The sequence below is a fragment of the Hermetia illucens genome, chromosome 2 (assembly GCF_905115235.1).
Source record: "Hermetia illucens chromosome 2, iHerIll2.2.curated.20191125, whole genome shotgun sequence".
Lineage (NCBI taxonomy): Eukaryota > Metazoa > Arthropoda > Insecta > Diptera > Stratiomyidae > Hermetia > Hermetia illucens.
This window is the reverse complement of record NC_051850.1, coordinates 10,775,107-10,797,486: the sequence shown is the minus strand read 5'-3', so window position 1 is coordinate 10,797,486 and position 22,380 is coordinate 10,775,107. Positions and strand designations below refer to the sequence as shown.

At 44.2% G+C, this 22,380-nt stretch overlaps 1 protein-coding gene across 1 annotated transcript in view; it reads right to left on the bottom strand.

Annotated features, from left to right (window-relative positions):
• Positions 1 to 1,392: 1,392 nt before the first annotated feature.
• Positions 1,393 to 22,380, bottom strand: part of LOC119647601 — a 35,271-nt gene continuing 14,283 nt past the window's right edge. The window contains exons 2-3 of the mRNA XM_038048628.1: positions 15,790 to 16,626; positions 1,393 to 2,405 (exon numbers count right to left, since the gene is read on the bottom strand). Coding sequence (XP_037904556.1) covers positions 1,465 to 2,405; positions 15,790 to 16,626 — 1,778 coding nt within the window. The 3' untranslated portion in view covers positions 1,393 to 1,464. The remainder of the gene's footprint in view (positions 2,406 to 15,789; positions 16,627 to 22,380) is intronic.

The following is a 22,380-nucleotide window of genomic DNA, read 5'->3' as shown; positions in this document are numbered from 1 at the left end:
GGTCACTGGTATGTCGATCGAAGGCTGTTCTACTAGTAGTTGGATCTTCTACTCTTCTGTCTCCAAGACATCGATGCGTCACATGCTTTGCGCTATAAGGAGAGCTCTATCCGGGGAGGTATTCGCCTTGTTAGGGTGGTCTGGCGAGACCTCCCCATCCATCGCTTTTGCAGACCACCTTGATGTTTTTTCGACTTTGGCTCTCGGCATGCGGGTCTTTTGTCAGAGAGAGCCACCTCTTCACAGTTCAAAGGTGATTCCCTGGTGGTCGCTGTACATAAAATCCTCGCTAACTTACAAGGACATATTAAGCGCTAGTGCAGAGCTGAGAAAAGTCAGTCCCATGCATTAAAATCACCGGCAATGACCTTCAAACTTCATCGCCTTGCGTCGAGAACAAGATTTTTTTTACTGAACCTTCCAGAGTAACTGATTCTTTCACTATTTTCATAGCAACCTAGCCAAGTAGGTATACTCGTAAATATGCTTATGGAACAGCTGGATGAACGTCTGATGACAGGCAAGGGAAATTAACTATTAGATGATTCAAACCGTGGAAGCCACCAGAAGGTTCTCCTTAAGAAAACATCCAAACTAATTTACCCTATCCTTAAGGCTTTGTAGGGTGAATGCGGTTATCACCGGCAGCTCCCATTTGCTCCCCGGTATTTTCAGAAGAGGTATAACTTAAAACATTTGGCTTAGATAAAGTGGCAATGGACGGAAAGTCGCACTGGGTCCAAGAACTACTATTGGCCCATTTGCTGTTTATAGTTCACCATTTAGCTGTAGATAGTAAGTCGTTCAAGCCTATAACCGACAGGAGTTTTACTATGTTCCCTACTTCCAAGCCTTTCTAGCATTTAGTATTAAGGGTTCTCCGGAGAGGCTGAACCTACTTTGAAGAACACAGAATCAACAGGAAGAGTCCTCAGATGTCCCTAGCTTCACCAGGTGATAATTTAATCTGCATTATCAAGTGAATATTACTATGATTCGAAGGATCTTTTTGGTGAGGTTTGAGTAATTTTTCGAGCGCCTGGTCTCGAGTTCTCCCACGAGCACCTTGGACTATTCCATTCCTTGTAGGTTTGCCCAGTACGGTTCTTATGCCACTTAGTGGCTATGATCTGTGATCATATGCATCCTATTCCTCTTTGACTTTGTGAAGCTTCCTATCAAATTTCTATCTTCTATTGGAGGACCTTGCGTGAAACTGGAGTATCTGGAGTTGCAGTTGTTGCACCATTGATGGTGATGGGAGTAATGTCTGTTAGGGTGTTGATTTTCACAATTTTCTTTATTGGTTAAAAAAGCTGCAAAAATGCTTCATAAGATGTAGGAGCGATTACTTTTTAATTTGTATCTTTATGTCATTTATAAACTCCGATCAAACTATTTATTTTATTTATTTAATCATAATATTTCGGCCCAACAACAACAAATGTTATTTTGCAAAAGATATTAAATTGCACAACTCTGTGACTTCGGATCGTATTTTGAATTTCCCTGACATTCATGCACTTTACGGTCACCTTCGGTACAGATATAAAACTTTTTCTCATTCGTATGTGGAAGATACTCTTCATAAGTGACAGTTGGATCTGCCTTTAAGAAGGTTTCACAAGCGCATGTGCTGGGTTTGGTCGTAACACAACTTTCATTGCTGAAGTACTTTCCTGCGACGCAGAAGTTTTGGGTTGGTTTCCCATCCGCGTTACAAGATATGTAGGCGTTGCAGAGTCTAGGGTCCACGACGAATTTATTTTTCTTCCCTTCGCACACATTGTCCCAGTCGATGTCGCTAGGTTCAGAGGATGATGGTGGTGACTTCAAAACTGGTTCACAATCTTTCAGTCCAGGATTGTCCTTGTATTCGCACATTTGAGTTTCAGGGTCGAAATAATATGTACTCTCGCAAGTGCCTTTGTAGCGTACATTGTTCTCATCACAATAGAAGTATCCAGCACAGTTTTCTTTATCGGCTATGAAATTCCCGGTGTAATCGCGGTCAGGATCAGAACATTTCGGAATAGATTTACCGTCCTCACAAACGTATGTACCCTTTTCGACGCATTTGTTGCGCATATAATCCCAGCTGCCAGTGCAGGTCTCGCCACTTGGCGCGTCGCATCCAGGATCAGCAATTGGCGTCCCGCCTCCGCAACCATCCACGTCGCTTTTCCAGATGCAGCTTGCTGTATCCTCATCATAAGCTAAACCAAAAGGACAATCCTTTATTAGCGCTGTCTTGTCCTTTTTGCACTCAATGTACTTTTGACAGTAGTCATCATTTTTTATACGGTCGTAGGGATTCAGGACTGCACACCTCTCATCATATTCTTCTTGTGTAGTTTCACTATTAGCGAATGCGATTGCCAAGGCCAGCCAAAGGAAGACAAGTTCTTTAATGGAAATAAATATTATTAAGTAATTTAAAAAGTTAAGTTTTCGTCTTGAAAAAATAATGAACGAAGCTAACGAGGCGTTAAGGGAAATGAAGGACACCGTTCCTGCGCCGACCCTACATAAGCATGCGACGTTGAAGGTAAAGCACACCAATCTACAGCACACAAAGAAGGATAAGCCACTAGTTTCCTTAGGGAGGAGGATATCAAAGTTGCCTTAATACAAGGGCCCTGGATTGCAGGAGATATACTTGTTAAAGGGCGCAACATATTCTATGGTCAAAAAGATGTCGGGTGGGAGACCAAAACCCAAACCTATATCTGCACTAGGGAGACCTTATATGGTCTTTTGTGCTCTAACCTCTGTTTCAGTGATTTGACGGTGGTCAAACTCAAATTGGGGGAAGTGGAGGGCTTGTATGTCTTTATGACCAATTGGCAACGCAGGAAGAGCCATCGTATTTAGCTTCCATTACCACTGCGAATGGGTCAGCTTGAAAATTAGCCATGGGACGAGTCTCTTTTTGAGTTTTTAATTAGTACCAACTTTTCGTCTAGCAATACGCCGACCTCGGGCTTTCCAAGTTAGAGAATTTTTGAGGACCGGGAGAGATCCTTGATATTACTTTATTTACTGACATTTGAACCTTTAAAATAGAGAACCAGAGATTGTCCAATCTCAATCTCACCTAAATGATTAGGAAAATCTTGAACATCTGCAACAAGAATAAATGCAGGCATCCATGAAGCTGAACAAATCTATCCATTTATCCAGAGCTGATCCTAGTTTCGCTACTGTCAAAATATTTAAAGCATCAGTGACTATGCAGGAATTAGTGAGGTTTTGACAGAAGAAAATATATCCTTTCTTAAAGAAAGACCTTGGAGTTTCTAGAACCCCGCTTGAGAGATATGCAGTCAGAAAACATCAGACCGCAAGTCATCTGGCCACCTTTTCACCTTATCTAATCTACTGGCTGAGATGAGACAATATCAGTTATGTAGCAAATGCAGCAGAATTGGGTTGATCCGAGTCTTCTGAAAGTGTATCACTTAGGCATGTTACACCCACCTGGAATTAATTTTCACACAGAAGACGAGTAGAAGGAGCCATTAATTTGCGAAGGATTTCAGGTCCTTAAGTCTTACCAACGTTACATTGAAGATCCTAGAGAATATCCCTTCTTTAGAAGTTTTGACACCCCTACCTTAAAAACAAAGTCTATGGAATTTTTTGTTTTGTTCAGAGTTCAGATAGCCCTGAATCTGCCATCCACTTAATGACTGAATGGACCAATTGGAGCGAAATTGTTTCCCATTTTTCTGGTCCATGGGCTCCCCTTTTTCGGTTTGTTCCGACAGTTATTTTTTTAGGCAAATAGCGTCTGCTCTAGGAGCATCGTGACGGAAGTGGTTAGCAGATGAGGAATCCTTGAATCGGCCATCCACTTGCTCGCGGATCGGATGAATAGGAGGGAAACTGCGGATACAGGGCTCTCAATTCCTAACAAAAATTTCAGCTTCCATTACGCTGCTCCCAGGGCAGAGGTCGCGCCTGATGAGTTGCCTCTGCCCTGAACGAAACCGTAGTCATCTCAAACAAAATTTAACTTTGGGTGTAAACTCATAAGGAAGAGCTTATTAACCAGGTGAGTTGAGGCAGTTTCTCTTTACTTGGTTCGTTCCGCCATCAAGTGGATGGAGGATTCAGCCGGCTTTTGGCCAGAAGTATCAGATGTTTTATCCTGGATATAATTCGCACGAACGATATGATTGTGGATTAATAACGGGACCGAAATGCATCTGTTAGGCACTTCGGTCACGGTGCTCCCAGGACAAAGGCTTCAAAAAATCAATGGAGCACCCTATCTGTCTTCTTGGACAGAGAATGAGTATTCGCCGTTCACAAGACTCTAACCAGAATAGGGTTCAAGGGTAATTGGATTTTGTCTATACAATGCTTTACTACCATTGTATTTTGTCAATACTAACATATGGTTGCCATTAACGCCTTGGCGGGGTATAGCGGGTCAACCACATCTATACGTGATCCTTCGAGGCACTCCCATTCATCCTCTACTGTTCTGCGCCCAGTGGCCTTGGGGCGACCTAATCGTCGGCAGTCTTGGGAGAGTGAATTTCAGTGTATGGCGTAGCCCATAATGCAATTTTCGCCTCTCCTTAAAGTGTGACCTACCCCTTTCACTTCCGTCTTCCGATCAGTGTGCATATGAGTGGCCTGTACTCCGACCAACCTGTTCGTTCCAGATAGTGTCAGGCAAACGCACTCCGATGATACAGCGCAGACAGGTACTGACGAAAGCTTGGAGCTTTTGGGTAATAGTAGAGTTCACTTTCCATGTGCTACATACAGTAACACTTGCACAGAACAGTCTCAAGTTGATCTTAGGTTGAGATAACAGCATTTCATGATTTTAGACAGGAGGAGCAAAATCAGATCTAGCACTGTTAATATCCACTTTGTTGCCATCGCCCACAGGAACCACGCTTCTTAGATATACAAATTGATCGACCCCCTCGATGCTGTGCCCACTGATGGAGATAAGGAAAGTGGGATGATCCGTCAGGCTGAGCAAACAGATGCCATCAGCATAGTCGAGGTATTTGAGGAGAGATATCATCGTCCATTGAATTCCGTTCCAAGACTATTTTACCGATTATCTTTGCAACATACCCCTCCAATTGTCACACTGAAGACGGGTTTCCTTCTTTGCGATCTTGACGATTGTTCCCTTTTCCACTCTTTGGGAAAGATCTCGGATTCGCAAGATTTCTGTACGAGTGTAAGTACATCGATAAATAAACCTGCGGAGAGACAGTCAAGCCCAGTGGCTTTACTCCTTTTAGGTGCACTGATAGCCGAGATGATTCCTCTTCTTCCTGGAGAGGCAGCATGCGGATACCGATGTTACAGTGACTAGGCAACTGGAGAAATTTCACCGAATGTGATACGGTTAAGAACCGTGGTGAAGTGTTCTTCCCACCTTTTCGGTTGTCCATCATCGCACACAAGAAGTCGACCGTTGATGCCCTTCACAGAAGCATCGAAAGATTGCGACCACATGCAAGCTCTTTCGTGATGCGGTACACAGTTCTGAAATCATTACGATCGGCATCTTCCGCTTCCCTGACCAACATAATAGCGAATTCTCTCTTGTCATGGCATACCCTTCGCTGAAATTCTCAGGATATCGTTCGGAATCGAAATTTGAGCGTGTCACGCCCGCCATCACTCGTAGCGGTCAGTAGAACCCCTTCCGTTGTTCGATCCGCTTACATGATTTCCCAGTCAACTATATCTTATGACTCCAGGACGTGGCCGACGGCCCGTTTGGTACCCGAGAAAATAGCACTTTCGATGGAGGTCCAATGCTCCTCGATATTTTTAGGCGCGTTATTCAGTAAGTTTTTCACTCGATCAGCTTCGGAGGACGATGTCAACGCCTTTTTTGTTTTGCACAACAAATCTACTGGTGCTCGTCAATTGAAATCCAAGTGACCTTATGGCAGGCTCTGTGTTCGACGAATGTGCGACCTATGGCGAGACGGTGGAAGTTGGAAAAATTCACGAACCTTCCACCATTACCGTTCCGGTCGCCAAGACAGTGTTTCCCCATCTCATTTCCGAGCAAGGTGTTTTCAAATCCTGGCTTTTCCAAATGAAGCGAGAATCAGTGGCAGCTGGCAAGGGTAACGACCATTTTGCTGCGAATGGTGAAGATTGACGTTCGGGACTAAAGGCGGTATCATTGGTGGTTTTGTCTTTCTAATGTCATTTATCAGGATTTCGGTTATCTGAAACTTGTAACTTGTCAGAGACAACCTGAAATTCATCCAAATCAGGAAGCTTCTACTCGTGGCACCGTAGCAGTGGGAGAGAAAAATAAAACAGTGTGACCTCTCACTGTGCCGAACTTTTCATAATCTGAATAGCGTTTTTTTTAATGGGGAGCCCATGGAGCAATGTAGACACTCGTATGCTTTTAGATTCAAATAGCAGATTCCCACGCTACCTGATACCTTGTGATCCAACTATGTAAAAAATAGCCCTTTTTTTGAAACAATCCTGCTTTCAGCTAAGAGAGGTTGGATAGGGCTTATGAGTGACGTCTTTCAACCATTCTGATTACATGGGTCAGGGAACGTTTGCGGCCTTTTGGGCTAACTACACATGATTGATGATACCCTTCCAACAGACAAGAAATCGACCTAAACTCAGATGAGTGTACAATGACCCTTCACTTTCTAACTACAGCAAATTTGTCTCAGAGTAAAATGGAGGACGTCGGCAAACTTCCGTATTCACGGCACTATCCACAAAGAGTTCGTATCATGAAATATTCAATGAAAAACTGCTGCAGAGTCTACTCATGGCCGGTATACCTAAAAATTTAGCCCAGTCATCAAGCGTTTTCTCTCACAAATTCCTAGATATAATCTTCCTTAAAGAAGGATAAATTTATATAAAATGACAGGATAAAGCTTGCCTCCTCAACGAGGTACGAGTCTACAGCTAGCAGAAATCTGCATTAAAGAGATACTTTGAACCTTTCCACCTACTATTAACCATTTAAGGCATAAAAAGCGATTCCTTACTGGGGTTCACTCATTACTAGTTAATTCTTTTGGCGCTGTAAAGCGGAACTTGATGGCTGGACCTGGATGACTTGATGACGGATGGTTGGAGGAAGGACATCCTGAAAGACAAGGTCCGAAATGGGTTGTAAAGCCTCGAAAACAACGTCGTCCTATTTGTACAAGAATCATGTTCAGTTGCTCACTGCATTGGACCAGGCCATCCTATTTTCTCAAGAATCCTGTTCAGTTGCAGACTTTATTGGATGCCTATTAATCCGCACTGTTCTGTTGTCTATTTTCAAGGGTTATCAATCTCCTCCAATCCGAAATCCACCCGGGCCGAAAATACGAGCATTTTTGAGACCAGTATCATATCTGAGAATAAATAGTTGGTTCTAACCAAAAACGGCCCGAAATTCCTGCTGATAATGACAAATTTTAATCATGTTAAAAACGGCGCCCAATGTGGGTCAGGAGCCAATCCGAACAATAGAAACGTTATAGAAGGAAAAACAGATGAAAGTGCAGTTGTCAGTCGTCAAGTTAATTAGACGTGGAAAGGCTTTCTTTGAATACCATTCCCTTGTAGGTAGTTAAGTTAAGATAACAAGGGTTCGTGGCTGTCCTCAGTAGATTCTTTTGCTACTAATGATGTCACTTTTACGAAGCCTCTTTTGAACTGCGGGTAATTGTTCATAGACAACATCGTTCTCCGTTATGCCGGAATTCCCCGCTGATGCAAAGCTCCTTAACCGAGACCGGAAACTTGCAGTTAGAAGTCTGTCATAGACCGGCTGCCAGGTCAAAACAATGCACCTTGTGGTGGTCGTTAGAAGCACCGGATTTGCGTCTGCTGCTACTCGGTCTTCGGGTACAATAGCACATTGCCATTAATGACAAGAGGGAGAGGAATACTCTCCAGACTCCCACCATTTTACTTCGTTTAAACCAGGAAGTCCAATTTACATCGTTGAAATTCCCACTCAATTTGAAGAAAGCGAGCATTCTGAGGTCCCTTTTCATCCCCCCTATCCCAGGCGTTGTTTACGTTTCGGTAGCATTAGTTTCAAAATTATCAGGTTTCTAGCCCCCAAATTTCTACCCTTCGACCCATGTAACAAGCAGGGAAGACTTGGAGTGTATTCTTAAGATCCAACTCACATTTTTCGGTAGTACAGTACCTAGCGCTGAACAGGTATTTTCGACGCACTACTAAAAGGATTTTGAATATTTCCGACCGACTCCTTAGACTTCCCAATTAGGATCAACCAGAGATGATAACCACAGATGTGTTGCGAGCCAGGAGCACCGTATTTTTCTATGATCAGAAAACGGTTATGGATTTACAGCTGGAGGTTTCTCGAATACACAGAACATATCTGGATAATGTAGTTTTTGGGGTATGAAAGCGTCTTCCAACTGGGAATTCGATACGAGAGGTTTCGAGAGGTTTGTTGGTTGATAAGGTGTGATCGAACTCCCAAGCGACTGAAATTAAGCCGCCATCAAAACTTTAGAATTAGTGGTGATAGCTTTCAAACTGTCAATTGGGAGGCGATCTGAACGGTCTAGGCGTTTTCCTTAGAAGTGGGAAACTTTCCACTAGGTTCTGTGGTACAGGAGTATAGAGGAGAACGAGAAATGTCAAGCGATGACGGCTTTCCGGTTTCTTACCAGGGCAGAGGCAAATCGTCAGACGCTTCCTCACCATTCATAGTCATGTCGTGTTCTGCGAATTATATAAAGGAGCACTCTACATCTGCGAGCCGCTACGGTCACGCTGCTCCCAGGGCAGAGGGTACGCAGACAATAAAGCAGAGTCCCCTACTTATACGGATTGAAGCTCCTAATACGAGGTTCGTTGTGTTTGTAGTCGCTTTGCAGAGGACAATTCTATTACGCTTCCAGGAATAATGATGTGTTTCACAATCAGGGTCAAACCAATCAGTATACTATTACTGGGTTGCTTCGAAAATTGTATCCATAAGGAACCCTTGTTAAATTTATTGCCTGTACTAAGCTCTGATGTCTATCCAAAATGAATAAGTGATGGGGCGAACGGTAGAATCAATATTCTAGGGACAAATGTGTGCGAGGATCCTCAGTTGCTTCAACTATTTTTTTAACTTTATAATTCCAGAAACACCAAAAAGAATACACTTTTCACTTCACCTTTTGCCATTTTGAAAGGGTATTTTAGCACAATACAGGTATATCCTTGTTTATAACAATCCAATTAATTTATAAATCCACGACTTTCGAGCGTTACTGAAACTATTTCCGGGTCTCACCCTTTTATATATGCTCCAACTACTTACTAAAATCTGATAAAAAAATCTTAGATAATAGTTACATTGTAGTTTCTTTGATTACAATTATTTTTTTCCCTAATCAAATTAGTGTGCGACGAAGTAAGGATTATGATAACTTAATATAGGGCTTTGGATGAATGTACCTAGGTAGAAGCCATTCCATACTCCGATAAGCCATAGACTGTACGCCAGTTATTGTTGAGCTGATTCACTTCGAAGATCATAATCAAGATAGCAGTGTAAGGCACATGAATTAGGCATGTTCAGTTTGTCACATTCATCATCAATGTTCAATCTTTTTACATGAAAACCTTATCAAAAAACTAAAGCTGTATCCAGAAATTTATGCCAGTGAAGTTATATTGAAGGCTACCGGGATTGGCGTGTGATATGGTAATACATATCCAATGTGGTTTACTTTAGAGCTCCTTTTACTTGGAACCTGCGGGAATATCGAAAGGACATGATATCAAACTTTCTATATTTTTCAAAGCTTCACTATCAAATATTACATCTCCCTTTCCGCGTATCTTCTCCTTCATTACCATTGCCCCGTTCGGTAAAGGGCTGGTTTGTCTAGATCAACTTTGCCTTTCTCCTCAGTCATAGGTTTAACCCGAGGAAAATCTTGTGGCTACCAAATCACTATCTATTACCCGCTAGCCTTCGGTTCACTCCCCATCGACTTTGATGTTCAATACAATCCTAGCTAGCGAACCCACCTCAGCGTGAATTACACGACCATACTACGAAAGACACTTCATTTAAAATTTTTCTGGAATGGGAGAAACCTCGTATCCTTTTTTCAGATCATTTTCAAAGTCTTACGCCGTAGATCCATCGTAACATCTTTATTTACTTTACCGCGAGTCATTGTTCATTGTCTTTGGTGGCTGCCCAGCACTGGGAACTAAAAAGGGCAACGTTACTAATAAAGGATGTCTTTTATATGAAGTCACTTGATCCTGGTTCGCTGATGGGTGAGGTAATTTGATAACGCAGTCTACCATCAGAGATCAGATTTGTTGTGAGAGCATTATTCGCACAGAGCAGTGTGTACAGTGCTAGACATTGTATGACCCAAGGGGGAAATGGAAAACCAACCGTTTCAATGATCCCCCTTTTCAGGAGCCATACTCCCGATCTAATAGGTTTCATAGTCCCTTAAGAATCAATAGTAATCTATTTTAAATTAATTGTTCCAATAAAGATGGGTCTATGGGGGTTTACCAACTGAAGGTGCTAATATCACCTGCTGTCCCTTTTAAAATGCAGGTAAGATCCTTTATAATATCGACATTTTGAACCATTCAGCGTAGGTGTACAATATAGACCTTATCGTGAGTTTAGTGCCTTATTCGATGTCCCTTCTAGTTTTCTTGTAGTGATTACCGTCGTGTCCCGGTATATCTGGAGACACTATGTACTGCAAGATTAAACCCAGAATAATTTTCTGCAAATAAATGGGGCCTGTGCTCTGTGGATAAGTAGGGTCTATGGCTATACTATCGCAACTTTTCAGGTGATCTAATCCTGATCCCTCTCTGAATAAAGTTTGAAGATATTCCCCCTGCCGTGCTAAATTGCCTGCCCGCTGAACCAACACCAACAGCCTTACTACCAAAGGTTTTGTGGTAACATCAAGCCTTATAACAATCGATTCAATGTCTGATTCTCCGCCTCCGCAACCTCTTGCTATTCCACCTGCATGCTCCTTTTTCAGGAATCCTCTAATTGTGCACAGCTGTCAATCACAAATAGGTGTTCCCTGCTTCTGTCATCAATGTGGTACCAGAGGCTTTTTGCCTCTAAATAGCTGTTGGCAATAGTAGCCAGTTAGCTGAGGATATGAACAGGGGGGGGGGGGGGGGGCTATGACACGGCGGACCTAGAAACCCCCACACAAGTGGGAATCAAATGAGTACACGTTTTGAAACAGAGGAAACTACAGCCAAACAAGCGGGACCCTGCATTGCACACAAACAGGTCAACCAGGTGGAGGTGTATCTACGAAATATTGAGAGTCAGATTACACTCAAAAAGGGAATAGTTGGGACATCGATCAGTGGATCCAAGGTAATGTTATTACACTGCGAGGACAACAACCAACATAGCAAAAGCACGTTTGAAATTAGCATATCAGATGTCACAATGGAGACAGGCCTCACTGGCGCAGGTGCTAAATGATGCCTGCGTTATCTGAAGGAAGGCCTGAAATCAGTAGAGTCCCTTAAGAAGGCTCAAGCCAGACCTAAGCTATATTTGTTGGAGCCAAGAAATCGGGGAGCAGTAGAGATTAGCTAGCATGAAGGAATTGCTCCCGCTTATGCGGTCAAGGGCATTCGACTGACCATACTGCCGAAAAAGTTTCTCGAGCAGCATACTATCGAAGCCTTTGTGGTCAGGCAGATGTGCAAGGAATGGAATGCGAAGCTTGTGATTACTGAGATACACTTTCGACCAGGTCAAATACGGGTGAACTGAGTGACGGAGGACAATGCTACTATGGTTCCTAAATTGCCACGCTGGGAAGGAGCATAACTGTCGACAAGTAGTAGGGATGATAAACCAGGAGCACATATGTTTACAATGTTTCTTCCGAAACCCGCAAAAATAGATATGGAAGAGCTCATAGGCCCCTTAATTGCCCTGAATGAGGATCTTGATACGCGAGTTCTGAAGTAAGGTAGAGGGCAAGGGTAAATTCTTCACGATCGGAGTAGATGATTGATCCCTTTTGGAGAGCACTCGACAGTCACTCCTGCATCAGGCTAGTTCTCTGGAGACGATGTCCGAATCACACCGGAACTAGTCGCTAAAGTGGCGCAGCACTGTGAGAGGAGGTCGTTACCACTTCTTCTCGCTGCGATGCCAATGCCCATCACAAAGTCTGGGGAAGCAGCGACACCAAGCGAAGAGGTTGAATTTATTCTTAGCAATAATTTAGAGATATATAACATAGGGAAAACTCCAACATTCGAGACCAGCAATAGACAAGAGGTACTGGACATAACTCTTGGGAATACTTTGATGAACGGAACCCTCTATGGCTGATCACAGAATAATCAGATTCGACATTGAGGGCAACTCCGAAATAAAAAGAATAATAGGGAATATGGCTATAGCAACGCAAGCAAACCTTGGTGCCAAACAATGGCCCCAATTCGACATACAGGCATTCGGCTGGCACAACCAAATCTGGTGGAATGATTCCTCAAGTCAATGGGAGCAACACATGATCCCAGCCAACTTGATTCCTTTCCTTCCTTTTTATTTTAATTTTAATTTATTTTCTTTCCGCATTTCTTATCAATTTCATTTCTTTTACTTTGATTTATTTAATTTAATTATTATTTTTATTTCTTTTTTTCTAATTTTTATATTTTTTTTCAATCTGATGGTCGGTGGGAGTTTCTCAGTTTCTGATATTTGCTCCCTCCGATATCAGCCAGACCGTTTTCCACGCGGTTGCGTTCTTCGCTCCGGTGTTCCGTCTGTTCCCTTTTCTCTTCCTTTTATCTGCTTCCCCCTGAAACAGTAAGAGTATGGTGAAATCCGCGGAAGGCACGATACCACCGCTGGCGGCAGTCGCCGTTAGAGTTCCTCCCCGTTTGGCGAAGCAATCCGGGTTCCGGGTTCTGTCAACTTGAGCCGGGACCCTGATCAGCCTTTTATTGGTATCATCGTAATATACGTAATATACGGAGCTCAAGGAACTAAATGTACCTCCGGATGCGCGTTTAACGCTACAAAGACTAGGCTCGCTGGATGTCTCGGCGACAGCTATCCCAAGCGTAGTACCATCGCCTTACAATCTTCAACCCCCTAAGCAGACGTTGCTTCCTGGTCCACACAGGCGCTGAGGTGTCGGGTCTCCATCGGAATATTTTAGTTCCGCAAAATCTACGACTGGCGGCCGCGAACTCTTCTCCCATCCACCCCTATGGCTATAGGCTCGTGGGTGTGAGTTCCGGACTGCGCCGAACGTTTTCGTGGTGTTTCGTTCTGGCGAACATTAGCATTCACATATTGAGCGCAGACATCTTGTGTCACTATAGGTTGCTGGTGGACTTGCAGAACAAGGTTTTGGCAGACCCTGCAACCTCATTACAGGCGTCAGGGAAAATTTCTACCTGCCAAAATGAGACACTTTCGTCAATTTTCAAAGATGTCGCCGATCACCGCATTCGCGTACACCTCAGAAAGTCAGGATCATTACTACCGAAAGTAGTAGTCCCAGCCGGTTAAACACGATGTTTAGCAACGTTACCGGCTCTCCAATTTTCTCAAATGTCCGTCTACTTTCATCCCAATAGGTTGCTGTTGCGAAGAAAAACTGTCGAGACTTGATGAAACAGAGTATCTGCAGACCATCCAATAGCCGTTGGTCCGCTCCACTTCATTTGGTACCTAAGCCAAACGGCGAATAGCGGCCATGTGGAGATTATAGGCGCCTGAAGTCTCAGAAAGTTCCAGATATCCGATATCCCATTCCACTCATACATGATTTTGCGCAATCGCTTACAAACTGCTGTATTCATACGTCCTTAAATTCAGCCAAGGCGTTCCACCAAATCCCTGCCGCTCCCGAAGACATCCCGAAAACGACTATCAGTACACTTGTCGGACTCTTTGAGTTCACTAGGATGACTTTTGGCTTGTGCAATGCCACGCAGATTTTCCAGTGGCTCATCCACTGTGTCTTACGAAACTTGAACTTTTGTTTCGTCTACAAGGATGACGTCTTGGTCACTTCCTCTTCAGAATTTGAGCAATTGGAACATTTCGAGTGCATTTTTCAATGTCTCCTTGAGGCCGGACTTGTCCTAAAGTTTGAGAAATACAGTCTCCTCTAGAGGCAGATAAAATTTCTCGGCAGTCGATAACTCCTGACGGTATTCAACCTGACCCAGCTAAGGTTGAGGCGATGAAGAGCTTTCCCATACCAACCACGGTAAAGGATCTGCGAAGGTTTTTGGGCATGTTCAACTTTTATCGTCGTTTCTTTCCAAGGGCCGCTCAGCACCAAGCGATCCTGAACGCCTACTTGTCTCGGCCCAAAACCAAACACTCCTGCGAGGTTGCGTAGTCTGCTGAGGTCGTCAATGCGTTTGAGTCGATCAAAAAACAGCTTGAGATGCAATATTCCTGGCATTTCGTCAGCCAGATGCATCTCTAGTTTTGTTCGTCGATGCCTTAGATACAGCGGCAGATGTGGCAACCGTTGAGCTTCTTTTCAAAACAGTTCAACCCAGCTCAACGCAACTACAGCGCCTGCGGTCGTGAGCTACTCGCTGCGCACCTTGCAATCAAATTTCGCCTCACAATCATCGACAGTGTTCCAGCCGTTATCATCAAGGATCAGAGAATGCAATTGGAATCTACTCTTTTCGGGGTTATAAAAGCTCCTTAGTTTCAAACGGCATAGGACTACTGCATACCGGACTCTGAAGGCCACCGTCATGGTCGCGGTCCTTGCCTTTCGTCCTCCTCGGCCTCTGTACAGTCGAACGAGAGGAGTTCACGGCCAGCTCCGAGGAAATGATGTACGGAGAAAATTTGCGCCTCCCAACCGATCCTATACTGGACATCAGAGCAAGGTTAGGCGACTCCGGAATGCTGCGTCTGCTTAGGGATGCGGTTTCGAAGATGCAGCCAACTTCACCGTCTCGACACGCGGCATCGGAGGTCAACACTCCCAGGGATCTTGAAACGTGTAGACAGGTCCTCATTAGTGTGAACGCTCCTCGGAAGCCGCTGCAATCAATACGACGGCCCCTTTAGAGTTCTGGAACGAAGCGAGCACTCATTAAAGTTCCACGTCCTGGCGGTCCAAAGCTGGTGTCCTTGTTAAGGCTGAAAGCATTCGGCGAGTTCATGGTCGCTTCAAAAAAACCGCCTGCGAAGCGTTACATTCGGTCATTGAGGGAGTGATGTGGCGGCACATCGGAGATGCGAACATGGATGTCATCGCGAATTCGCCTCTGCTGTCGTATTGAACGGCCGTGGAAACAGCTGACGGCTTGACAGGAGACCAAGGCAAAAAATGTCAAGATGACAAGGAACTCTCGACTAGACCATCGGCGCGGCGGGAGTCACATACCAGAGTTTATCGTGAAAAATGGGGAAGTGTAACATTTAAAAGTAAATAAAGTCGAAAAAGAAGAAAAGTGGGTTTTCATTTTACATTAGGGGAAACCCATCAGGAAAGGGGCGTAGTCATGCGTCAGTCCAGTGTGGTGGTTGTCAAACTGGAAGGCTGATTTTCAATTAAAACTACATTATTCGTATTTAGATTGATTTTTTATTTACTGATTCATTAGCTTTTTTTTAGTATAGTTAAGCACAGTTAAAGACATCATGTTTGTTTTATAATTTCATTATGCAGCTTTTTTCGGACGCATCATACGTAGCTCCACCATCACAAACTTCTTCCGTACGCGCACCTCCTCCGCACACGTAATATTTACTCTTATCCTGTTGCGCTACAGTTCCCGTTCCTGCGGTATCATCCTCTTCAAAATAAATTTCACAAGTACATGTACTTGGTGCGGTTTTAACGCAGCTTCCGTTTACAAAATATGTTCCGAATGGGCAGAAATCTTGCCTTGGTGAACCCTTTGCATCGCAATAGATATAGGCGTTGCACAGCCTGTCATCTGGTATAAAACTATTTTTGGTACTTCCACAAACCTGAGACCAGTCATCGCCTACGGAGTTATCGCCGGTTGAAACAACGACTTCTTTGCACTTGAGAGCATCTGCATGAGCACATACTTGATCTGCTGGATTGAAAAGGTACCCTTTGGGGCATTCTCCTTTGTAGCGCTTTCCGTTCTTATCGCAATAATAATAGCCACCGCAGTTTCCTTTATCGGCGATATACTTGTCCTTAAATGCTTCAGCGCTGCAATCCGGAATTTTTTCATTTTTTTCACAGTAATAGGTACCCAATGGAACACATTTATCAATCATTGCATCAAATACTTCTTTTCCAGAAGCACAAGCTGTTCCTGATGATGGGGTGCCTTCACAATTATCGTCCGTAGGCTTATCAGTATTGGAAACATCGTTCGACCAAGTACAACTTTTTGTCGCTGCATCGAATGTTAGCTCATATTTGCAGGGTATCAAATTAGCAACGTGGAGAGCATTGCATTCGTAGTAACTTTTAGGTTTAGATTCGGATGCGAAACGATCGTAGGCGTCCAGATCCTTACATTTCGCATTAGCGTCATCCAATTCAGTTCCTAAACTGTTTGCAATTAAATTTACCAGGATAAGGTAAAATGTTAACCCGATGAGTCCTTTAAATTTTGAAAGAAGGAAAAAGTGAAGTTAGTTTCATAAAAAAAATAGATTTGTACATAAAATTCTAAAAGTGGTTTAAATTTTATTGGACAGGTTGGCGTACCAGGCTTATCCTCACCTGAGTTGCAAACGCAGAGCTGCATGCGACCAGGCGCGTATCATGGGTTGCGGATAATGACATGACCCACCGGGTCAGCTACGAATATCGCAAGTTAATCTTGTAAATAAGTAGCCGCGGACAAGCAGAACGTTTCCCTTTGTGTTCGTCCTCCCTTACCGATTCTTCTCTTTCAAGGGGAGTAAACCTCCTTAACAAATCCGTAATCCGGGGTGAAGGGATCGATGCGCCTATCGGATCAATTGCAGTGACGTTACACTGTATTTCAGCGGCTCCCCTCCAAATACCTTACCCTACCTTTGGAGGTAACCATGGGGCATTGGGGCTCTGTTGCAGGGTTGACTGCCTCCCCAATACTCGTGGGAATAAAATTGAGGAAAACAATTTAAATTCTTTTAATGGGACCTCAGGGACACGAAGACAGTACCCAACACGGTTAAGGGTCGTTCAACAACATCAGAGCGACGCTTCGCCCTTGGATGTTTTGGCGGTTATGCCGTCAACCACCAGGGACGGGAGACCTAGGCGTCGTATGGTTTGGACGAACCAACTCAACGAATTTATCGTCCGCGCCTATTACTGTGTCACGGATTTTAAACGGAATCCATCAGGGTACAGACATCGACTACATGACGCGTTCATAACCCGATTTCCGGAGCTAAGTCATGTTCCGGAACAGAACGTCGTCAACCAGTACCGGGTGATCGTGAATAACAACCGAGTTGCCTTACCAACTAGGCAACAACAGGTTTCACTTGAGCTCGGGCTGGAGTCATCAAATTACCGGACTAGTCAAAGGAGTAACACAAGTACTCCACCTGTAAGGCACTCCATGAATCCAGCAGTCAGGAGAAGCTTAGTAATTGGGGATGTCGACCCAATTTATAATGAGGCTTTGACCGCATTCCAGGTCGCATTCACAGAGTATGCTGAGATTCTCCCAGACGCTAGGCCAAAGATCCCAAAACTGAAGTTTACTTCGGCAACTACTAACATCATTGCTGCCGTTGACAGAATTTTGGCTGATCGTTTGGCTAGCGAGATTACTGCTACAGAGGTTCACAGCCTGATCTACGTTGCAGCTGCCACGGTTATTCGTCTGCATAATCAACATCTTAGAGCGAATAACAGAGGTATGCGCAGAAGGACTTTACCGTTCTGGGTGTTTCGACTCAACAAAAGAATCGAAAAGTTGAGAAAGGAGATTGGTCATGTCACGCAAGCACTCCTTGGAAATCCATCACCAAGAGTGTATAGATGCGTTGCGAACATCATTGGAAACTACCATCTGTCCAATGATATGCCAATCAAAGAAATCCTCCGTAGGTATCAGAAAAGCTTTCAGCGAAGGACAGACAACACCTTGTTCTTCCAGAACTAACGGGGATTCTACAAAAATCTCACCAGCTCAGATAGGGAAAGTAACCTCGATCTGGATCAGGCAGAAGACTTCTGGAGAAGTGTTTGAAGCGAATCCAGCCGTTGCAATTTAGAAGCAGCGTGGCTCCCACGCATAAGGGTTCATGCGAGGCCCTCCCCGAAATGACCATGCCTGACGTAACTGAAGTCGACGTTGAAGCAGCCCTTGACAAGGCAGGTAACTGGAAGGCGCCAGGAGTTGACAAGATTCACAACTTCTGGCTGAAGCGGTTCAAGAGCACTCACAGGATATTGCCAAATCAATTTAATCAGATGATTGCCGATCCTGATTTAGTTCCACCATTTTTCACCAAGGGGATAACTTTCCTCATCCCCAAGGAACAGGGTGCCTCTTGTATGAAATCAACCCGAATGTCGTTCTTCTTCTGAGAACAGTAATGAAGAATTGGAGCACGAAGCTATCGGTATCCTCACAAACATCAGGAGAGATACCAATCAGGCGTGGCATTTTCCAAGGCGACTCTCTAAGCCCACTGTGGTTTTATTTGGCTTTGAATCCGCCATCCCATCTTTTGTATGAAAGCAAATACGGGTTCCAAGTCAAGCATATTGTCGAAATGTACATTAAGTCATTTGATGTACATTGACGACATCAAATTGTATGCCAAAGACGAGAACCAACTTTGCTCCTTGCTGGACATCACCATCCAGTTCAGCAGGGATATCGGCATGCAGTTGGCTTTGGAAAAATGTCGCATAAAAACAATTGTTCGGGGAAAACACACCGACAACGAAGGATGCAGCCAAAATAACATCCGAATTGAGGGTATGGATTCGGACGACGTCTACAAATACCTCGGCATATTGCAAGCAACAACACCTGCTATGGCAATAATCAAATCTAAATTGCTGGGGGAATTTGAACGGCGTCAGGATCTTGTCCTTAAAACTGAGCTGTACGGGAAAAATAAAATCATGACAATCAACACCTTCGCCATTCCCGTCCTTCTATACACTTTCGGTGTGATACAGTGGAGTAACACTGATTTAGAATCTGTCAATAGACGGGTAAGGGTAGTTCTTGCAAACAACAACATGCACAATAGAGCTGCCGAAAAATTGAGGATCACTATCCCACGTCATCAGGGAGGAAGGCGGGGTACTTGATTTAAAAACGTTGCACTACAGTTAAGTGCATTCTCTTTGTGAGTTTTTCTATGAGAAACAATCCTCTAGCCAAATACATCAGGCTACCGTCATGGCAGATAATAAATTATCTCCTTTGAACTTGAGAAGCAGAGAATGGGATCCCATGTCGAATGTTACTTCAGTCCAACAGAAGATCGACATGTGGAAAGAGAAACCCATTCACGGAGGTCATATAAAAAATTTGTTGTTGTCAGGCATTGACATCGAAGCCTCCAACAAATGGTTGACTAATGGTGTACTGTCCTATGAAACCAAAGCATTCCTAACTTCAATTCAGGATGCTTCGCTCCCAACAAAAAATTATACCTTGAAGAGGAGACCATCCAGCACATAACATCTACGTGCAGGATGTTGAGCAGTACCGAGTACACCAATCGTCATAACTCCGTCTGCAAGATTCTCCATCAAAACCTTGCGTTGAAGTATAACTTAGTGGCAACCTACCATCCTTACTATAAGTATACTCGGCAGAGAATCTTGGAAAATGATCGGGTCAAACTACTGTGGGATCACACTATTGCCACTGACCACAGTGTTAATCATAACAGACCCGATCTAGTTCTGCTTCTGAAGGGAGAACGAGTGTGCTTCATAATTGATGTAGCCGTACCGTTGGACCGGAACACTGGTGAAAAACAGCATGAAAAAATCCGGAACTACGGCCCCTTGGCAGACAATATGAAGCAGACTTGGAGACTACAAAAGATCGAAGTAGTCCCAGCAGCAATTTCAACGACGAGATTAGTCCCGCAGAACTTACATAAAGCGCTGAAAACGCTCGATCTTCGGGCTGGACTATACATGGAGATGCGAAAAGCGGTTATCCTTGCAACCTGTGCTATAGTCCGAAGAGTCCTGTCCGGTAACAATCTGATCTAATGGGTTTCAGTCTTGATCCGCACTGTCTTCGATATAAGATCAATGTCTCTGTAGTGTAGAACCTCCGCGTCATTGGCTGAAGTGTTTGCGACAATCGGGATGTAGTAATACATTTTCGCATGGTCGGACACATTTTGCGTTAAAAAGCATCATCGCTGTGATGCGGGCCTTTGGATGTTGCCTTCAGCACATCCTTAGGTTGGTCGCCCCTCGGTCCGGTTGGGCGGGAAGAGGGTCCGTGGGCTTTTTGAACTATATAAACTTGGGCATAAATGGTATCTAATCGAGATCCAATCAATCAACTAACAACTACTTACCACCAATCTGGACAATGTGCCAAAATTTCTGATTTTGGAGAAGCAACAAATGAAGATAAAGGGACGCAGTAAACAGGTGTTACCTCAGCGAAGTTTGAATCTTAACGTGGAGGTCAGTGAAATTTATTTAGTTATTGTAACTTTCTATTTGATAATGTACTCAACCAACCTCTCTTTGAGAGTGAGTTGCCTCTCTTCTGGGGTGATGTGTGGCTTTCCAGGGGGCAAGCATCTCGTCTACGAAGACCGTTAGTGACTGGTGATAACCATACCCTGTACGAGCTGACCCTACTATTAACAAAACGCTACGGATCTAGACTCGGGAGTCGAAAAACACGTCCCCCAATCCAGTGGGTCATGCGAACCATGCCCATTAGATAGTTTGCATTCGGGGGTAACTGACTGCATTCGAACGGAGCATTATGATACCTCAGTGGGTAAGTTTGACCTTACCGTGCTACGGCGGTGCTATGTCATGACGGATCTCCTAACCGCCATACTTGTGGGAATCAAATAAGTAACATTACAAAAATAAAGAAAACTGTAACAGAACAAGCGGTACCCCATACCGCACACAAACTGGTTAACTAGGCGGGGGTAGATCTCCGAAATACTGAGAGCTCGGTCATTGCACCCAAGAAGGGAAAAGCTGGGATGTCAAGCAGTAGATTTTAAATCAACATTGGTATACTGCGTGGACACCAACCAACAAAGACCACCGCTCAAAAAGCAAGGACAAGCAAAAGCAAGTCTGAGATTAATATATCAGACGTCAGGAAGTGGCGCAGGTGCTTAATGGTTCCTGCAAGATCTGAAAGAAGGCTTGAAACCAGAAGAGGTCGTTAAGAAGGCTCAGGACAGACCCAAGCCATTTTTATAGGAGCCAAGAAAGCGGGGAACGGTGGAGATTAGCTCGCATGAAGGGCATGCTCCCAAAACATCCAGACCTGAACCCAGAGGGGAGAAAACCCGGGCAGGCCAGGGATGAAGGCAGGAATCAGGAAGCCCGCCGTTAGCTATGCTAGTGTGGTCAAGGGAATTCGACTTGCCGTACTGCTAAAAATGTTTCCCGAGCAAATATTCACTCGGAAGCAGCAGGAAACTAATGAAGATGTACAAGGGATGGACTGCGAAAATTGTATTCACCGGGATCCGCTTTCCACCAGGTCACATACTGGTGGACTGCGCAACGAAAGACACTACAGAGCTTAGGATCATAGTTTCCAAACTGCCAGCCTGGGAAGGAGCAACAGAACTGTCAACATGTCCTGGGGACGATATAACAGGAACACATTTGGTGACAGTGTTTCTCTTGAAAGCCAAAATAATGGGGACGGAAGATCTCATGAATCCTCTAATCGGTCAGAATGAGGAGCTCCATATACGATTATGGAGAGTCTTCAGAATCAAGGTAGAGGGCAAAGGTAGAATCCTCATTATTGGGGTAGATGACCACTCCTTGGAGCCAATCAAACGTGGGAGTTGCCACATCAACTATCAAAAAGTTAGAAATATATAACCTAAGGAACACTCCATCATTCGTGACCAGCACTAGACAAGAGGTGCCAGTTATAACTCTAGGAAATACTCTTATGAATGGTCTGGTCAGGAATTGGAGGGTGCCGGATGAGCCCCCTATGTCTGATCACAGAATAATCAGACTCGAATTGAGGGCAATTCCGAAGTAAAAAGAATACTAACCTATCGCAGGAGAACGGATTGGGGTTCCTATGCAAGGCAGTTGAGCAAGAACATGGCTGAACTTCAAGAGGGAGGTGACATCAGGGACGAACTGGAACTAGAAATAGTGGTGGAAAACCTTACCACAGTCGGCATTGACGCATATG